This window comes from Ammospiza nelsoni, chromosome 28, assembly GCF_027579445.1.
Source record: "Ammospiza nelsoni isolate bAmmNel1 chromosome 28, bAmmNel1.pri, whole genome shotgun sequence".
NCBI lineage: Eukaryota > Metazoa > Chordata > Aves > Passeriformes > Passerellidae > Ammospiza > Ammospiza nelsoni.
In genome coordinates, this window is record NC_080660.1 from 1762105 (window position 1) to 1781168 (window position 19064).

At 62.3% G+C, this 19064-nt stretch overlaps 2 protein-coding genes across 4 annotated transcripts; one reads left to right on the plus strand and one right to left on the minus strand.

Moving 5' to 3' along the window:
- Positions 1 to 1149: 1149 nt before the first annotated feature.
- On the minus strand, positions 1150 to 8545 carry KCNJ10 (potassium inwardly rectifying channel subfamily J member 10). Its single transcript, XM_059490229.1, has 2 exons — positions 8439 to 8545; positions 1150 to 2309 (listed from the first exon to the last, which is right to left on the minus strand). The coding sequence occupies exon 2, from the start codon at positions 2307 to 2309 to the stop codon at positions 1170 to 1172; it is 1140 nt and encodes a 379-aa protein (XP_059346212.1). The 5' UTR covers positions 8439 to 8545; the 3' UTR covers positions 1150 to 1169.
- A 2963-nt stretch (positions 8546 to 11508) lies between these two features.
- On the plus strand, positions 11509 to 16883 carry KCNJ9 (potassium inwardly rectifying channel subfamily J member 9). 3 transcript variants are annotated; one of them, XM_059490487.1, is made up of 3 exons: positions 11509 to 11544; positions 12950 to 13892; positions 15564 to 16883. In XM_059490487.1, the coding sequence occupies exons 2-3, from the start codon at positions 12959 to 12961 to the stop codon at positions 15872 to 15874; spliced, it is 1245 nt and encodes a 414-aa protein (XP_059346470.1). In that variant the 5' UTR covers positions 11509 to 11544; positions 12950 to 12958; the 3' UTR covers positions 15875 to 16883. The 3 variants fall into 3 exon arrangements, with proteins under 3 accessions (XP_059346470.1, XP_059346469.1, XP_059346471.1); XM_059490486.1 differs by lacking the exon at positions 11509 to 11544 and adding an exon at positions 12621 to 12736 and having other exon boundaries at positions 12813 to 13892; XM_059490488.1 differs by lacking the exons at positions 11509 to 11544; positions 15564 to 16883 and adding exons at positions 12621 to 12736; positions 14346 to 14536 and having other exon boundaries at positions 12813 to 13892.
- Positions 16884 to 19064: the final 2181 nt, after the last annotated feature.

Sequence of the window (19064 nt, forward strand, 5' to 3'; positions counted from 1 at the left end):
CTCCAGGGGACTCCAGGGGTGGTGGCACCTCCATGGGTTGGTGGCAATTCTAGGCATTGGTGGCACCTCCAAGGGGTTAGTGACACCTCCAGGGGCTGGTGGCATCTCCACAGCGGTTGGTGGCACCTCCAGGGGTTGGTGACACCTTGGGACTGGTGGCACCTCCAAGGGTTGGTGACACCTCCAGGGGTTGGTGGCACCTCCACAGTGGTTGGTGGCACTCCAGGGGTTGGTGGCACTTTGGGGCACCAGGGACTGGTGTCACCTCCAGGGAATGGTGCCATCTTAGGGCTGGTGGCATCTCCAGGGGCTGGTGTCACCTCCAGGCATGGTGGCATCTCCAGGGGTGGTGGCACCTCCAGATGGTGGCACTTCCAGGGCTTAGCGACACTTCCAGGCACTGGTGGAATCTTGGCTGGTGGCTCTTCTGGGCGTTGGTGACACTATTAGAGACTGGTGGCATTTTGGGCCTGGCAGCGCCTCCAGATGTTGGCGACACCTCCAGGGGTGGGTGACACTTTGGGACTGGTGGCAGCTCCAGACATTTGTGTCCCCTTGGGGCTGGTGACACTTCCAGGCTTGGTAGCACTCTGAGACTGGTGGCACCTCCAGGGCTGGTGACACCTCCAGATATTGGTGTCCCCTTGAATCAGTGACACCTCCAGATGTTGGTGATGTTGGTGTCCCTTTGGAGCTGGTGGCACCTCCAGGGCTGGTGACACCTCCAGATGTTGATGGCCGTTTGGGGCTGGTGTCCCTTTGGGGCTGATGGTGCCTCCAGTGCTGGTGACACCACCAGATGCTGGTGTCCCCTTGAATCCAATGACACCTCCAGATGTTGGTGTCCCTTTGGGGCTGGTGGCACCTCCAGGGCTAGTGACACCTCCACATGTTGGTGTCCCCTTGAATCAGTGACACCTCCAGATGCTGATGTCCCTTTGGGGCTGGTGGCACCGCCATTTGTTGGTGTCCCTTTGGGGCTGGGGACATCCCCAGATGTTGCTGTCCCCTTGAATCCAATGACACCCCAAGATGTTTGCGCCCCCCTGACCCTGGCGACACCTCCAGCCACAGCGCCACCTCCACGTTCCACCACCACCCCCTCGCTCCGCCACCACCCCTCACCGTAGTGCCACCCCGGCTCCGACGTCACCTCCGTGTCCCCCATCTCAGACGTTGCTGATGCGGACGCTGAGCGGGGCCCCCTCCCCGTCCCGCTCGGCCTCGCGCAGCGACTCCTCCAGCTTGACCTTCTCGGGGTCCCCGAACCGCACGGCCTCGTGGTGACAGCACGGCGCCGCCACCTTCACCACGCGGTCGAAGAGGCTGAAGTCGGCCACGTACTTGCCGCTGGCCGACAGCGAGATGGCCGGCGTGAACTCGTAGCCCCACAGGATCTCCTCGGGCAGGTAGGACGTGCGCACCTGGCACGTGGCGCTGGTGGACTCCACGGTGCCGCTCAGGATGACCACCAGCTCGAAGTCGCCGTCGCCCGAGCGCAGGGACACGTCCCGCAGCGGGCTGGCCTCGTCCACCACGTGGTAGAAGGTCAGCGGGAGGATGAGGAAGGGGCTGTCCGAGGACGTGTCCACCTGGAAGTCCACGTTGAGCTGGTTGAGGCGCACGCTCTCGCCCTCCTTGGTCAGGTGGGTCTGCAGCAGCTTGCCGGTGACCTGGCAGCCGATCAGGAGGCTCTTCCTCATGTTGGCCACGCGGATCATCAGGCAGGTCTTGCCGTCGTGCTGCGCCACCACGGCGTTCTGGCTGAACTTGATGGTCTCGGCGCGCTTCTTGGGCCGCGCGATCTTGGCCAGGAAGGTGCCGGTGATGAAGATCTCCAGGATGGTGGTGAGCACCAGCTGGGTGATGAGCAGCACGATGGCCAGCGGGCACTCCTCGCTGATGTAGCGGAAGCCGTAGCCGATGGTGGTCTGCGACTCGAGGGAGAAGAGGAAGGCGCCGGTGAGCGTGTGCACCTGCATCACGCACGGCGTGTGGTTGGCGGGCGGCTCGAACTCCAGCAGGTCGCCGTGCGCCGCCGCCACCAGGTACCACACCACGCCGAAGGCGAACCAGGTGCCGGCGAAGGTGGCGGAGAAGAGCAGGAGCTTGTAGCGCCACTGGAGGTCGATGAAGGTGGTCCACAGGTCCTTGAGGTACAGGAAGCGCTTGTCCGAGATGTGCTCCATGCGCACGTTGCTGCGGCCGTCCTTGGTCAGCACGCGGCGCCGCCGCAGCCCCGGCCCCATCAGGGGGCGGCTGTCGGTCTGCGTGGTCTGGCTGTAGTACACCTTGGTGGAGGACGTCATCTGCGGGACAGGTGAGGGACAGGTGGGGATAGGTGAGGGACAGGTGAGGGACATGGAGGAGATCATCTATGGGGACACAGGGACGGGTGAGAGACAGAGAATGTCATCTGCAGGGACACGGGGACAGGTGAGGGACAGGTAAAGGATAAATAGAGGGGATCATCAGTGGGGACATGTGAGGGACAGGTAGAGAATGTCATCTGTGGGGACACATGGAGACAGGTGAGGGACAGGTAGAGGGGATCATCTGGGGGGACACAGGGACACATGAGGGACAGGTGGGGGACAAATGGAGGAGATCGTCTGCAGGGACAGGTGAGGGACAGGTAGAGACTGTCATCTGCAGGGACATGGGGACAGGTGAGGGACAGGGGAGGGACAGGTGGGGGACAAATGGAGAAGATCGTCTGCAGGGACACGGGAACAGAGGAGGGACAGGTGAGGGACAGGGGAAGGACAGTTGAGGGGGTGATCAAGGGGGACACAGGGACAGGTGAGGGACAGGTGAGGGACAAGTGGAGAGGGGAATCTGCAGAGGATAGAGGGACAGGTGAGGGACAGGTGTGGCAGTGATCAAAGGTGACACGGGGGACATGTGAGAGACATATGGAGAACATCATCTGTGGGGACATGGGGACACGTGAGGGACTGGGGAGGGACAGGTGAGGGGGCCATCAAAGGGGACACAGGGACAGATGAGGGACAGATGGAGGACGACATTACGGGGGGAATTGGGGGGGTCTTCCCTGTAACTGTCCATCCCCACATCCCTCTGTCCATCCCCATGTCCCTCCATCCCTCCACGTGCTCCCCCATTCTCAAATCCCTTGGTGTCCCCTCAGTGTCCCTTCTGCGTCCCCCCCCCTGTCCCCCCTGTCCCCCCTGTCCCCTGGCAGCTCCGGTGGTGACCGTGGAAGTGTCCCGGGCGTCCGGGAGGAAGAGGAAGGCGATGAATGGGAGGTGACAGGGACAAACGGCCGATGGCAGCGCCAGGCGCCTCCCCGGTGTCCCCGTGTCCCCGTGTCCCGGTGTCCCCATCCCAAAAAGGCCCTTTCAGCCCCCGCCAGCCCCTGGCCCTGCCACCGTTTCCGCCACGGAAGGGGCAGCGTGCCGGGGACACGGGGACACCGGGGGTGGTGGCACCACGGGGGGGTCTCCTTGGAGCACGGTGTCCCCGTGGCGGCCAAGGCTGGGGGACACGAGTGGCACTGCCACCGTCAGAGAAATGTCCTGGATGGGACAGGGACAGCCGGGACAGAGGGGACAGCGGTGTCCCCAAAGAGGGGACGCGGAGCTGCTCCTTCACAGAGGGGCTGGGGGGGTCCCTGAGGCCACTGTGTCCCCTCAGAGCCACCATGTCCCCACAGAGCCACCGTGTCCCCAGAGCCACTGAGTTCCCAGAGCTCACCATGTCCCCAAAGCCACTGGGTGTCCCCAAAGCCACCACGTGTCCTGGAGCTGTTGGGGTCCCCAGAGCCCCCCCCGTCCCTGGAGCCTCTGTGTCCCCCAAGAGCCACCCTGTCCCCAAGGACACCACCTGTCCTGGAGCTGCTGAGGGTCCCCAGAGCCCCCCATGTCCCCAAAGCCACCGTGTCCCCAAAGCCACCACCTGTCCTGGAGCTGCTGAGGGTCCCCAGAGCCCCCCATGTCCCCAAAGCCACCGTGTCCCCAAAGCCACCACCTGTCCTGGAGCTGCTGAGGGTCCCCAGAGCCCCCCATGTCCCCAAAGCCACCGTGTCCCCAAAGCCACCACCTGTCCTGGAGCTGCTGAGGGTCCCCAGAGCCCCCCATGTCCCCAGAACCCCCCATGTCCCTGGAGCCACTGTGTCCCCCAAGGTCCACCATGCCCCCAAAGCCACCACCTGTCCCAGAACTGCTGGGGGTCCCCAGAGCCACCGTGTCCCCAAAGCCACCATGTCCCCAAAGCCACCACCTGTCCCAGAGCTACTGGGGGTCCCCAGAACCCCTTATGTCCCCAAAGCCACCATGTCCCCACCCCCTGCTTTGGGCGTCTCTGCACACCCCTGCCCCCCTCTAGGGTGGAGCCAACTCCCCTTTTTATTCTCCTGACCCCCCCCTTTCTCCCCCCCACCCCCCATTTTTGGTCTCCCCACCCCCCCGCCCCATTTTCGGGGTCCCCGCCCCCTCGGAGGGCCCCGCGTGCCCCCCGTGCCCCCCGGGCGTGCTCCGGTGCCCGGACACGATTCGGGACAAGCCGCAGCTTGTTCCCGGTGCCCGCGGCACAACCGGTTACCCATTAACCCCCCCCTACACCCTCCCCGTGCCTCAGTTTCCCCTCGGGGGGTTCTGGTCACTTTGGGGGTCACCGCAAAGGCCCGGCCCTACATGGGGGGGGTACAGGAGGACTGAGGGGGGGCCCCAGGGACGCGTCCCCGTTCCCCGCGTCCCGCTGGCACCGGCGGCGCGGGCACCGTTCCCACGGCACGGCGGTGCCAGGCGTGACCGGGCACCCCGCCAGCAGCGCCCCCCCCAAACTGGGGCGCGGGGCTGCTCCGAACTGGGGTAACTGGGATTTGGGGGGGATAGGGAGCGGTCCCACAGCCCCGCGGAGGGGTCCCCGAATTGAGGAGGGGGGCGCGGGGTGGGTGAGGCGGGGGTGGAGGCGGGGGTGGCGGTGGGGTGGCGGTGGCGGGGGGGGGACAGGGACGGGGACAGGGACAGTGGGGCCATTGTGCGGCCGGAGCCGAGGTTTCAATGGGGCTGGCGGGGGGACAAAGGCGCTTTGACGGAGCCCTCGTTAAGATGCAGAGCCCCGCGCGACACCGCCACCGCCAGCGCGGGGGTCCCGGGGGGCCCGCGACACCGCCAGGGCCAGCGAGGGGACACCGGGACCCCCATGGCTGATGGCACTGCCACCAGTAGGGTCACAGGGACCCCCATGGCTGATGGCACTGTCACTGAGGGGGGCACGGGGACCCCCATGGTTGATGGCACTGTCACTGAGGGGGGCACAGGAACTTCCCACTGTCACTGAGGGGGCACAGGGACCCCCATGGTTGATGGCACTGTCACTGAGGGGGGCACAGGAACCTCCCACTGTCACCTAGAGGGGCACAGGGACCCCCATGGTTGATGGCACTGCCATCGAGAGGGTCACAGGAACCTCCCACTGTCACTAACAGGGACACAGGGACCCCCATGGTTAATGCCACTGTCACCAAGGGGGCACAGCGACCCCCATGGCTGATGGCACTGCCACCAATAGGGGCATGGGGACCCCCATGGTTAATGCCACTGTCACCCAGGGGGGGCCCGTGACATTGCCACTGCCACCTAGGGGACACAGGGACCCCCATGGCTGATGGCACTGCCACCAAGGGGGGGCCCGTGACACTGCCACTGAGGGGACACAGGGACCCCTATGGCTGATGGCAGTGTCAATGAGGGGGGGGGGCCTGTGACACTGCCAGGGACACCAAGGGGACACAGGGACCCCCATGGTTAATGGCAATGTCACCGAGGAGACACAGGGACCCCCATGGCTGATGGCACTGCCACCGATGGGGGGCCTGTGACACTGCCAGGGCCACCAAGGGGGACACATGGTTAATGACACTGCCACCAAGAGGGGCACAAGGACCTCCCCCCATGGTTACTGTCACTGTCACCACAGGGGTCCCCTGCCATTGCCGGGCCCCCTGTGGGGGCACAGGGACCCCCATTGTTACTGTCACTGTCACCACACGGGGCCCCCATCAGCCACCCCAGTGTGGGTCTCAGAGGTCCCTGTCACTGTCACTGCCACTGTCCCAGAGGTTTCCTGTCACTGCTACAGTCACCACAGGGGTCCGGTGGCTCCTCTGTCACTGTCAATGCCCACAGCTGGGATAACCCACACCTGAGATAACCCACAGCCAGGATAACCCACAGCCAGATAACCCACACTGGGTATAATCCACACCTGGGATAATCCATACCTGGGACACTTCGAATAACCCACACAGGGGATAACCCAAATTCTGAGGTAATCCACACCTGGGACACTCAGAATAACCCACACCCAGGATAACCCACAATAACCCACACCTGGGATAAACCACACCCAGGATAATTCACAACTGGGATAACTCACACCTGGGACAGTTCACACGTGGGATAATCCACACCGGGGATAGTCTACATCCAGGACAATCCAAATTCCAGGATAACCTGCAGCTGAAATAACCCACTCCCAGAATAACCCATACCCAGAATAACCCACATCCAGGATAACCCACAGCCAGGATAACCCACATCCAGGACAACCCACAGCTGGGTTAACCAAAATTCCAGGATAACCCACATTCCAGGATAAACCTCACTTGGAATAACCCACACCTGGGATAATCCATACCTGGGACACTTTGAATAACCCACACAGGGGATAACCCACACGTGGGATAACGCAAATTCTGGGATAACCCATACCTGGGACACTCAGAATAACCCACACTTGGGATAATGCACACCCAGGTTAGCCCACACCTGGGATAATGCACACCCAGGATAATCCACACCCAGGATAACCCAAATTCTGCGATAACCCACACCTGGGACATTCAGAATAACCCACACCTGCAATAACTCATATCTGGGATAACCCACACCTGGTTAATGTGGGTTAACCTTGGGATAACCCAAATTCCAGGATAACCCACAGCAAGGATAACCCACATCTGGGATAACCAACATTCCAGGATAACCCACACCTGGGATAACCAACATTCCAGGATGACCCACACCCAGGATAACCCACAGCTGGGATAATTCAAATTCTGGGATAACCCACACCTGGGATAATTCAAATTCTGGGATTACCCACACCTGGGATAACCAACCCAGGATAAACCACACCCAGAATAACCAACCCAGGATAACCCACACCCAGAATAACCCATACCCAGGATAACTCATACCCAGAATAACCCATACCCAGGATAACTCACACCCAGAATAACCCACACCTGGGATAACCCACACCTGGGACATGGGGATAAAAGGGTGGGGGGATGTGGGGACACAGCAATATGGGGACACAGGGATAAAGGGACAAGGGCCTTGGGGATGTAGGACCTAGGGATGTGTGACATGGGGCACAGGGGACACCGGAATATGGGGGCACCGGGATACAGGGAAATAGGGACATGGGGACATGGGGATATGGGGACACAGAGATGGGACACAGGGAACACAGGGATATGGGGACACCAGGATACAGGAAAATGGGGACACCGAGACACGGCGATAGAGGGATGGGGGACACAGGGATTCAGGGACATGGGGATTGGGGATATGGGGACATGGGGATAAAGGGACAGGGGCCTTGGGGACATCAGACCTGGGGATACATGACATGGGGACGTGGGATGGAGGAACATGGGGACAGGGGGACAATGGGATATGTGAGAATATGAGGAAATGGGGACATGGCAACAGGGAATGGGGCCATGGGGACACTGGGATATGTGAGAATGGATATCCCATTTCCTGGGGACACAGGGACAGGGGGCCATGGGGATATGGGGACACAGGGACAGAGTGGTACGTGACATGGGGACACTGGGATATGGGGACATGGGAATATGGGGACATGGGGAAACAGGAACACAGGGATTTGGGAATATGGGGATATACGGTGGTATGTGGAACATGGGGATCCAGGGACAGGGTGGTACGTGACATGGGGACATCAGGACATGGGGACACTGGGATATGGGAATATGGGAACATCAGGACACGGGGATATGGGATATGGAGACACTGGGATACGGGGACATGGGGATCCAGGGACACAGGGACATCAGGACATGGGGACACACAGGAACGAGGACATGGCAATGTGGGCCACCAGGATTTGGGGACGTGGGCATGAGGGACTTGGGGACACAGCGATTTGGGGACCAGTGATGGGTGGACACAGGGACAGGGGGACTTGGCCTCACGGGTGATGGCGACACAAGGATGTGGGGACATCGGAGCTGCGGTGCCACCAGGGGGGGGACAAGGGGTCTCAGGGTCCCCTCTACAGCCCCGGTGCCATCCCAGCACCACCGCCCGGTGCCCGCCGCCCTCGGGACCCCCCGGGAGGGGACGGGGGACCCCCGGGGACCCCCCCCGGGCCGCCCTTACCTTGCTGGGGGGGTCGCGGGTCCCGCCGTGCTCAGCCCGGCCGGCTCCCCATGGGCTTTATGGCTCGGCGGGGCCGCGGCGGCGGGACTGGCACCCCCCCCCCCCCCGCGGAACCGGGGAGGAGCCGCCGGGGGCGGGCCGGGGGTTAATGGGGTGGAAAAGGAGCCGGCCGGCACCGGGTCACGTTACCGGGCACGGGGGGGCACCGGGGGACCCCGCCCGCGGGCACCGGCACCGCCATGGGGGCACCGGGGGGGATGGGGGGGTGCGGGCATCGGGACTGGCAATGGGGGGTCCGGTGGGGGCACCGGGGGTCTCGGCGGTGTCCCCCTGGCGCTGGCACCGGCATTGAGGGTCCCGGTGGGGTTATCCAGGCATTGGCACCGGCACTGCGGGCCGCGCCGGGGGCACCGAGGGTCTCATAGGGGTCTCCTGGGATTCGGTGCCTCCAAAAGGGGTCCCGGAGGGTCGGGGCAGGGTCGTGAGACCACCGGGAGTGCCTGGGGCTACACCGTGTGTCCGTGGGTCAGTGTCTGTGTGTCCGTGGGTGACTGGTCAGTGTGTCCGTGTGTCCGTGTGTCCGTGGGTGGATGGTCAGTGTGTTCGTGTGTCCGTGGGTCCATGTGTGGATGGTCATTGTGTCCATGGGTAGCTGGTCAGTGTCCATGTGTCCATGTCCATGTGTCAGTGGGTGGATGGTCAGTGTGTCCATGGGTCAGTGTGTCTGTGTGTCCGTGTGTCTGTGGGTGGATGGTCAATGTGTCCGTATGTCCATGGGCCAGTGTCCGTATGTCCTTGTGTCCATGAGTGGTTGATCAGTGTGTTGGTCAGTGTGTCCATGTGTCCGTGTGTCCATGAGTCAGTGTCCGTATGTCCATGAGTGGCTGGTCACTGTGTCCACGTGTCCATGTGTCTGTGTGTCTGTGGGTGGCTGGTCAGTGTCCGTGTGTCCATGGGTCAGTGTCCGTGTGTCCGTGGGTGGATGGTCAATGTGTTGGTCAGTGTGTCCGTGTGTCTGTGGGTGGATGGTCAGTATGTCCATGTGTCCGTGTGTCCATGGGTCAGTGTCCATATGTCTATGTGTCCGTGTGTCCATGGGTGGCTGGTCAGTATGTCCGTACATCCGTGTGTCTGTGTGTCCATGTGTGGATGGTCAGTGTGTCCGTGGATGGTCAGTGTGTCTGTATGTGTGTGGATGGTCAGTGTGTCCGTGTGTCCATGTGTGGATGGTCAGTGTGTCCATGTGTCCATGTGTCTGTGGATGGTCAGTATATCTGCGTGTCCGTGTGTCCGTGTGTCCATGTGTGGATGGTCAGTGTGTCCGTGGATGGTCAGTGTGTCCGTGTGTCCATGTGCGGATGGTCAGTGTGTCCGTGGATGGTCAGTGTGTCTGTGTGTCCATGTGCGGATGGTCAGTGTGTCCGTGGATGGTCAGTGTGTCCGTGTGTCCATGTGCGGATGGTCAGTGTGTCCGTGGATGGTCAGTGTGTCTGTATGTCCATGGATGGTCAGTGTGTCCATGTGTCCGTGTGCGGATGGTCAGTGTGTCCGTGTGTCCATGTGTCCGTGGATGGTCAGTGTGTCTGTATGTCCGTGGATGGTCAGTGTGTCCGTGTGTCCGTGTGCGGATGGTCAGTGTGTCCGTGTGTCCATGTGTCCGTGGATGGTCAGTGTGTCCGTGTGTCCATGTGTGGATGGTCAGTGTGTCCATGTGTCCATGTGTCTGTGGATGGTCAGTATATCTGCGTGTCCGTGTGTCCGTGTGTCCATGTGTGGATGGTCAGTGTGTCCATGGATGGTCAGTGTGTCTGTATGTCCGTGGATGGTCAGTGTGTCCGTGTGTCCATGTGCGGATGGTCAGTGTGTCCATGGATGGTCAGTGTGTCTGTATGTCCGTGGATGGTCAGTGTGTCCGTGGATGGTCAGTATGTCCGTGTGTCCGTGTGTCCATGTGTGGATGGTCAGTGTGTCCGTGGATGGTCAGTGTGTCTGTATGTCCATGGATGGTCAGTGTGTCCGTGTGTCCATGTGTGGATGGTCAGTGTGTCCGTGGATGGTCAGTGTGTCTGTATGTCCATGGATGGTCAGTGTGTCCGTGTGTCCATGTGTGGATGGTCAGTGTGTCCGTGTGTCCATGTGCGGATGGTCAGTGTGTCCATGGATGGTCAGTGTGTCTGTATGTCCGTGGATGGTCAGTATATCCGCGTGTCCGTGTGTCCGTGGCTGCCCCACGCCAGCCCCGTCCCGGCCGCTCCGGAGCCACAAAGATCCTTTGTCCACCCTGGGGGGGAGGGGCGGGCGAGTGACCGCGGGGGCGGGGCTACCGAGGGGGGGTGGGGCCTATCAGTGGACCCCCTCCGGGCTAATGAGGGGCTCTGGGCTAATGAGGGGGGGTCTGGGCTAATGAGGGGGGGCTGGGTTAATGAGGGGGGGCTGGGTTAATGAGGGGGTGCTATGGGTTAATGAGGGGGCTCTGGGCTAGTGAGTGGGGGCTCATTAATGAGAGGGGGTCTGGGCTAATGAGGGAGGTCTGGGCTAATGAGGGGGTCTGGGCTAATGAGGGGGGGAGGGGCTGAGGCGGGGAGGGGGCTGGGCTAATGACGGCACCCCCAGGCTAATTATGGGGGGGGGGGGGGGGGGGCGCCGAGCCGAGGGAGCGACCGGCAGCCCTGGGCCAGCGCAGGGACCCCTGGGCTAATTAATGGAGGGCTAATTAATGAAGGGCTAATGATGGGGTGGGGGGGCTGTGATAATTCGGGGGGTGCAGCTGAGCCCGGGGGTCGGGGGGGGGCTGGGCTAATGAGGAGCCCCCCCGATTAATTATTTTGGGGGGGTTGCGCTGATGATGGGGGGTTTGCGCTAATTTTGGGGTTGTTGCGCTAATTTTGGGGGGGTTGCGCTGATGGTGGGGGCGAAGCCGATCCCGGGGGGGGTTGGGCTGTCGCTGGCCACCCCCGGGCCGGGTGTCCGTGCTGTGGGGGGGGTGCCGGGGGGGGGGCGGGGGCTCCCGGTATTTTTATCCGAGCGCGGCCGTTGCCGGGGAACGGAACGGGGCGGGGGGGGGGGGGGACACGGAGAGCGCGGAGCGAGCGGGGCTGCGGCAGCGGTGAGAGCGGGCGGGGGGGCGAGGGGAGACCCCCGAACCGGGCCGGGCACCCCTAAACCCGACTACACCCCCCAAAATCTGGCCGTGTCCCCCCCGAACACGGCCGTGTCCCCCCAAACCCGGCCGGGCCCCCCCAAACCCGGTTATACCCCCCAAAACCAACTGGGCCCCCCTCAAACCCAACCGGGACCCCCAAACGCGGTTAAGCCCCCCCCCAAACCCGGCTATGACCCTCCCGAACACAGCCGTGCCCCCCCCAAAACCGGCTGTGCCCCCCAAATCCAGTCGGGCCCCCCAAACCCAGGAATGAATGGGGAGGGAGGGAGGAATTGGGGGTGGTGCTTTAGGGACCCCCCCCAAATCGGGGCACATGCGTGTGTAAAGGGGGGGTTGGGGAGGGTGGGGGTGCGCGCGTGACACGAGCGTGCATGAGCATGTGAGCTTGGGGTGAGTGTGCAAGGGGGGAGCTCGGTGAGTGTGCAAGGCCCTGTCCCAGTTCCCCCCAGTTTGAGATCTCCATCTCCCGTTTCCCCATCCCAGTCCCCCCAGTTTGGGGGTGCAACCCTCACATTCCTTCCCAGTCCCCCCAGTCTGAGGGCTCCATTCCCCCATCTCAGTTCCCCCAGTCTGGAGGGACCATCCCAACCTCCATGACCATCTCAACCTCCCCAGTTTGGTGCTTCCACCCTCCCATTCTCCCCATCCCAGTGCCCCCAGTGTGAGGGTTCCATCCCCCCATCCCCTTTTCCCAGTTCCCCCAGTTTGGGGGTGCAATCCCCTCATTTCTCCCTCCCAGTTCCCCCAGTTTGGCACCTCCATCCCCCCATTCCCTCCTCCCAATCCTTGGGGGGGTGCAATCCCCTCATTCCTTCCCAGTCCCCCCCAGTTTGAGGGCTCCATCCCCCCATTCCCCCATCCCAGTCCCCCCAGTTTGGGACCTCCATTGCCCCACTCATCCCTCCCAGTTCGACCAGTTTGGCACCTCCATCCCCCCATTTCGTCTTCCCAATCCCCCCAGTTTGAGGGCTCCATCTCCCCATTCCTTCCCAGTTCCCCCAGTTTGGCATCTCCATGCCCCCATTCCCTCCTCCCAGTCTTCGAGGGTGCAATCCCCCCATTCCCCCCATCCCAGTCCCCCCAGTTTGAGATGTCCAATCCCCCTATTCCTCCTTCCCAGTGCCCTCCATTTGAGGTCTCTAGTGCCCCCAGTTCCCCCAGTTTGGCACCTCCATCCACCAATTTCCTCCTCCCAGTCCCCTCCATTTGAGGTCTCTAGTGCCCCCAGTTCCCCCAGTTTGGCACCTCCATCCACCCATTTCCTCCTCCCAGTTCACCCAGTTTGAGGTCTCCGTCCCCCCATTTACCCGTCCCAGTCCCGCCAGTTCTCACCCCCTGTCCCCCGCAGCCGCCGCCGATGGCTCAGGACAACGCCGCCTTCTGCGGGGTCCCCGAGGGGGTCCCCACGGGGGTCCCGGCTGAGGCCAAGCCCCCTCCCCAGCCCCCCCAGGCCCCCAAACGCCGCCCGTGGGGGGCCGGGGGTGCCGCGGGGGCCCGGAAGCGCCAGCGCTACGTGGAGAAGGACGGCAAGTGCAACGTGCAGCACGGCAACGTGCGCGAGACCTACCGCTACCTGACCGACATCTTCACCACCCTGGTGGACCTCAAGTGGCGCTTCAGCCTCCTCATCTTCATCCTGGCCTACGCCCTCACCTGGCTCTTCTTCGGCCTCATCTGGTGGGTCATCGCCTACAGCCGCGGCGACCTGGAGCACCTGGGCGACCACACGTGGACGCCGTGCGTCAACAACCTCAACGGCTTCGTGTCGGCCTTCCTGTTCTCCATCGAGACCGAGACCACCATCGGCTACGGCCACCGCGTCATCACGGACACGTGCCCCGAGGGCATCGTGCTGCTGCTGCTGCAAGCCATCCTGGGCTCCATGGTCAACGCCTTCATGGTGGGCTGCATGTTCGTCAAGATCTCGCAGCCCAACAAGCGCGCCGAGACGCTGGTGTTCTCCTCGCACGCCGTGGTGTCGCTGCGCGACGACCGCCTGTGCCTGATGTTCCGCGTGGGCGACCTGCGCGACTCGCACATCGTCGAGGCCTCCATCCGCGCCAAGCTCATCCAGTCCAAGCAGACGCAGGAGGGCGAGTTCATCCCGCTCGACCAGACCGACCTGAGCGTGGGCTTCGAGACCGGTGACGATCGGCTCTTCCTGGTGTCGCCGCTCATCATCAGCCACGAGATCGACGAGCGCAGCCCCTTCTGGGACGTGTCGCGGGGGCAGCTGGAGAGGGACGACTTCGAGATCGTCGTCATCCTCGAGGGCATGGTGGAGGCCACAGGTAAACGGGGTGGGGACGTCTTGGTGGGACGGGGATGGCTCGGTGGCACGGGGATGCCTCAGTGGCATGGGAACACCTTGGTGGCACATGGATGCCTCAGTGGCATGGGGATGACACGGTGGCACGTGGATGCCTTGGTGGCATGGGGACATCTCCGTGGCACATGGATGCTTTGGTGGCATGGGGACACCTTGGTGGCACAGGGATGCCTTGGTGGCATGGGGACATCTCAATGGCATGGGAATGCCTTGGTGGCATGGGAGACAGCTTGGTGGCATGGGGACACTTTGGTGATGCAGGGACACCTCAGTAGCACAGGGATGCCTTGGTGGCACAGGGACACCTCAGTGGAGTGGGGACACCTTGGTGGCACATGGATGCCTTGGTGGCATGGGGACATCTCGATGGCATGGGGATGTCTCAGTGGCACAGGGACACGGTGCCTTTGTGTAGCTTCATCCATGGGGATGTCATCTCCATGAGACACATGGTCTTTGTGGGGATGTATTGTCTTCGTGGGACATGTCATCTCCATGGGACCCACCTGGGAGCATCTCCATGAGGACACATCATCTCTGTGGGACACATCTGTGGGAACATCTCCATGAGGATACACATCATCTCTGGGACACATCCATGAGGACACACCATCTCCATGGGGACATGTCATCTCAATGGGAACACCTCCATGAGGACACATCATCTCTGTGGGACACATCCATGAGGACACGTCCATGAGGACACATCTTCATGGGGACATCTCATCTCTGTGGGGACATCACCTCCATGGGGACCCATCACCTCCGTAAGAACATCTCCATGAGGACACATCATCTTCTTGGGGACATCTCATCTCCATGGGGACATCATCTTCTTGGGACCCATCACATCCATGGGGACACATCAGTGGGGACCTATCATCTCCACATGGATAGATGCCTTCAGGTATTGGGGTTCCCCATGCCCTGAGTGATTCAAGTATCGAGGTGCCCCAAACTCTGGGGGTTTCACAGACCCCTCCTACCAGATTTGGGGTTTCCCATGTCCTGGATTCTTCAGGTGTTGGGGCCCACAAGGTACCCTGAGTGACTCAGATATTGGGGTTCTCTCTGTCCTATGTGATTCAGGAATTGGGGTCTCCATTCCCAGAGTGACCCAGATATTGGGGTGCCCCAAATTCTGGAGGTTTCACAGATCCCTCCTACCAGATTTGGGGTTTCCTGTGTCCTGGATTCTTCAGGTGTTGGGGTCCCACAAGGTTCTGTGGGGTCAGGAGCCTTCAGGAATTTGGGTCCCCATCCCCAGAGTAACTCAGGAATTGGGGTCCCTGTGCCCAGAGTGACTCAGCTATCGGGGTGCCCCAAACTCTGGAGGTTTCACAGACCCCTCCTACCAGATTTGGGGTTTCCCATGTCCTGGATTCTTCAGGTGTTGGGATCCTCCCTGCCCTAAGTGACTCAGGTATTGGTGTTCCCCTGCCCCACGTGATTCAGGTATTGGGGTGCCCCAAAATCTGGGGCTTTCACAGACCCTTCTTACCAGATTTGAAGTTTCCTGTGTCCTGGATTCTTCGGGTAATGGGGTCCCCATGCCCAGAATTATTCAGGAATCGGGGTCCCCATTCCCAGAGTGACCCAGATATCGGGGTGTCCCCCACCCCGTGCCCCCCAGGGATGACGTGCCAGGCCCGCAGCTCCTACCTGGCGGACGAGGTGCTCTGGGGTCACCGTTTCACGCCGCTGCTCAGCCTGGAGGAAGGCTTCTACGAGGTGGACTACGGCGGCTTCCACCACACGGTGCCCGTGCCCACCCCGGCCTGCAGCGCCCGCCAGCTGGCGGCCGCCGCCGCCCGCCGCGATGCCCACCTGTACTGGTCCATCCCCAGCCGCCTGGACGAGGCCGCGGCCGCGGGGGGCGAGGGGGACCCCGAAATGTCCCCCCGCGAGAGCAACGGGACCTTGGCCAGCCCCGAATCGCGGTGATGCCACCAAAATCCCCGTGTAAATAGGGAAAAATCCCCCCCGTTACGGTGGCGGTGGTAGGTTTGGGGTGTGAAGGTGGGTTTGGGGTGTCCGTGGGTTTGTGGGGGCAAAAGGGGACCCCAAAATCCCCCATGAGAGCAACGAGACCTTGACTAGCCCAAGGGTGGTGATGCCACCAAAATCTGGCTGTAAATAGGGAAAATCCCCCTTTTTATGATATTGGTGGTGGGTTTGGGGTGCCCATGGGTTTGTTGGGTGTCCCTGGGCTCAGGGGGCAAGGGGGACCCCAAAATCTCTCAGGAGACCAATGGGACCTTGGCCAGCCTCAAGCTGAGGTGATGCCACCAAAATCTGGGTGTAAATACTGAGAATCCTCCTTGTTATCATGGTGGTGATGGGTTTGGGGTGTCCCTGGGCTTTTTGGGGTGTCCCTGAGTTTTTGGGGGCAAGGGGGACCCCAAAATCCCCCACAAGAGCAGTGGGACCTTGGCCAGCCCCAAGCTGAGGTGATGCCACCAAAATCTGTGTGTAAATAGCAAAAGTCACCCCAGTTACGGTAGAGGTGGTGGGTTTGGGTGTCCCTGAGTTTGTGGAGACGAATGGGACCCCAAAATCTCTCAGGAGAGCAACGGGACCTTGGCCAGCCCCAAGCTGAGGTGATGCCACCAAAATCCGGGTGTAAATACTGAAAATCCCCCCTGTTATGATGGTGGTGGTGGGCTTGGGTTATCCCTGGGTTTGTGGGGGCAAAAGGGACCCCAAAATCTCTCAGGAGACCAACGGGACCTTGGCCAGCCCCAAGCTGAGGTGATGCCACCAAAATGCAGGTGTAAATAGCAAAAATCCCCCCCTCTTATGGTGTGCAGGGGTGTCCCTGGGCGAGGGGGGCGAGGGGGACCCCAAAATCGCCCAAAATCTCTCAGGAGACCAATGGGACCTTGGCCAGCCCCAAGTCGCGGTGATGATCCCAAAACACAAATTTATTTATTAAATATCCCCCCAGTTCTGATGGTGGTGGTGATTTTGGGGTGCGGGAGGTGGATTTGGGGTGTCCCTGGGTTTTTGGGGTGTCCCTGGGTTTGGAACCTCGGGGGAGGGGAAATCCAGAGGCTCCAGTGAGGAATTTGGGGTGAAACCCCAAAAACTGACCCCAAATCCTGCAGGGGTGGCAGGAAGGGGTCGGTGCCACCCCTCCGAGGACACGGGGACACCCAAAGGCGGGTTTGGGGTGTCCAAGGACATGGGGACCCCCAGGGTGGGGGTGGGGTCTCTCCAAGGACATGGGAACCCCCAGGGTGGGGGTCTCATTGTCTACCCCCCCAATTTCCCCACGGGATCCCCGCCAGATTTGGGGGTTGGGGGCGGTGCTGGGGGCTGCGGAACCGAGCGGAGCCGAAAGGAGCCGAGTGCAGCCGAAAGAAGCCGAGTAGAGGCTGAAAGAAGCCGAAAGGAGCCGAAGAAATCCGGGCAGAGCCGAACCGAAGCCGAGCCGAAGCGAACTCAGCCGAAAGAACCCGAATGGGGCCGAGCCGAGCCGAAGCCGAGCCGAACGGATCCGGAAGGACCCGAATGGGGCCGAGCGAAGCCGAAAGAGACGAAAGGACCCGAATGCAGCCGAGCCGAGCCGAGGCTGAGCGGAGCCGAAAGGACCCGAACTCAGCCGAGCGGAGCCGAACGGGGACTGAGCGCCACCAAAGCCCCGCCCACCCCCTGACCCCGCCCCCTCCCCGTCGCGCGTGGGGGGCAGAGGCTGCGACCCCCCCCCAAAACCCCCAAAACCAGGGACGGCACAGGGACACCCCGAGACCCCCGCGTGTCCTTTGAGTGTGACACGCGTGTCCTTTGTGTGTCCTCTGTGTGTCCTGTCCGTGTCCTGTGTGTGACACGCGTGTCCTGCGTGTGTCCTGTCCGTGTGTCCTGTGTGTGTCACGCGTGTTGTCCCGTCCCCCCCCCCCCCCCGTGTCCCCCCGGCTGTCGCATTCCTGCCGCCCACGGGCAGCAGCTGCGCGGGCCGGGGGGCGGGCCGGGGATGGGAGGGACTGGGATGGACTGGGATGGACTGGGAGGGGGTTGTGGGGACTGGGGGAACTGGGATGGACTGGGAGGGACTGGGGAAGGGGGGGAATGGAGGCACTGGGGTGAGCGGGAGGACTGGGAAGGACTGGGAGGGACTGGGAGAGCGGAGAGACTGGGAATTGGGAAGACTGGTGGGGAGTGGGATGGACTGGGTGGAGTGGGAGGGACTGGGATGGACTGGGAATAGTGGGGAAGACTGGGGGGGGGACTGGGAGGGACTGGGAAGGACTGGGATGGACTGGCGGGGACTGGGCAGAACTGGGAGAACTGGGAGGGACTGGGATGACTGAGCGGGGCTGGGGGAGGTTGGGAGGAATGTGACGGACTGGGAGGACTGGAGGGGACTGGGACGGACTGGGGGCAACTGGGAGGGTCTGAGAATTGGGGGAGACTGGGATGGACTGGGACGGGCTGGGAGGACTGAGGGGGACTGGGAGAACTGGGGTGGGGGGACTGGGATGGACTGGGATGGACTGGGATGGACTGGGATGTCTGAGCGGGACTGGTGGGGGGGGACTGGGAGGACTGGAAGGTTTGGGATCGACTGGAAGGACTGGCACGGACTGGGAGGACTGAGCGGGACTGGGACGGACTGGGAGGGGCTGGGGGCCGGGCTGTGCTCCGGGAGGGGCGGGGGGGGCCGTGGGGCGGTGCCGGTTCCCCGTGGGGCGGTGCCGGTTCCCCGTGGGGCCGGTCCCGGCACGGGGCCCCGCTCCCGCGTCAGCGCTGTTTGTTCAGCTTGGGGGGCAGCGGGGGGGGACAGCGGGGGGGACAGCGGGGACTGGGGGGGCAGGGGGGGACAACCGAGGGACGGACAGGGGACAAAGGGCCTGGGACAGACTGGGGGGCGCTGGGAGCACGGGGGGGACTGGGACAGACTGGGAGGCACTGGGGGGGACTGGGTCAAACTGGGGGCACTGGGGGGACTGGGATGGATTGGGGGGACTGGGGGTGCTGGGGGGGACAACCGAGGGATGAACAGGGGACAGACAAGGTGGCAAGACCGGGGTAACTGGCCACGGGATGGACTGGGGGAACTGGGAGCACTGGGATGGACTGGGATGGACTGGAGACGCTGGGGGAACTGGGAGAGACTTGGGGGCACTGGGAGGAC

What these genes read in the sequence shown, in the direction of transcription:
- KCNJ10 (XM_059490229.1), bottom strand. Translation starts at nt 2,309, where the DNA reads ATGACGTCCTCCACCAAGGTGTACTACAGCCAGACCACGCAGACCGAC.
- KCNJ9 (XM_059490487.1), top strand. Translation starts at nt 12,959, where the DNA reads ATGGCTCAGGACAACGCCGCCTTCTGCGGGGTCCCCGAGGGGGTCCCC. An exon ending in GGGCATGGTGGAGGCCACAG is followed by an intron (nt 13,893 to 15,563) that starts GTAAACGGGGTG and finishes CGTGCCCCCCAG; the next exon opens with GGATGACGTGCCAGGCCCGC.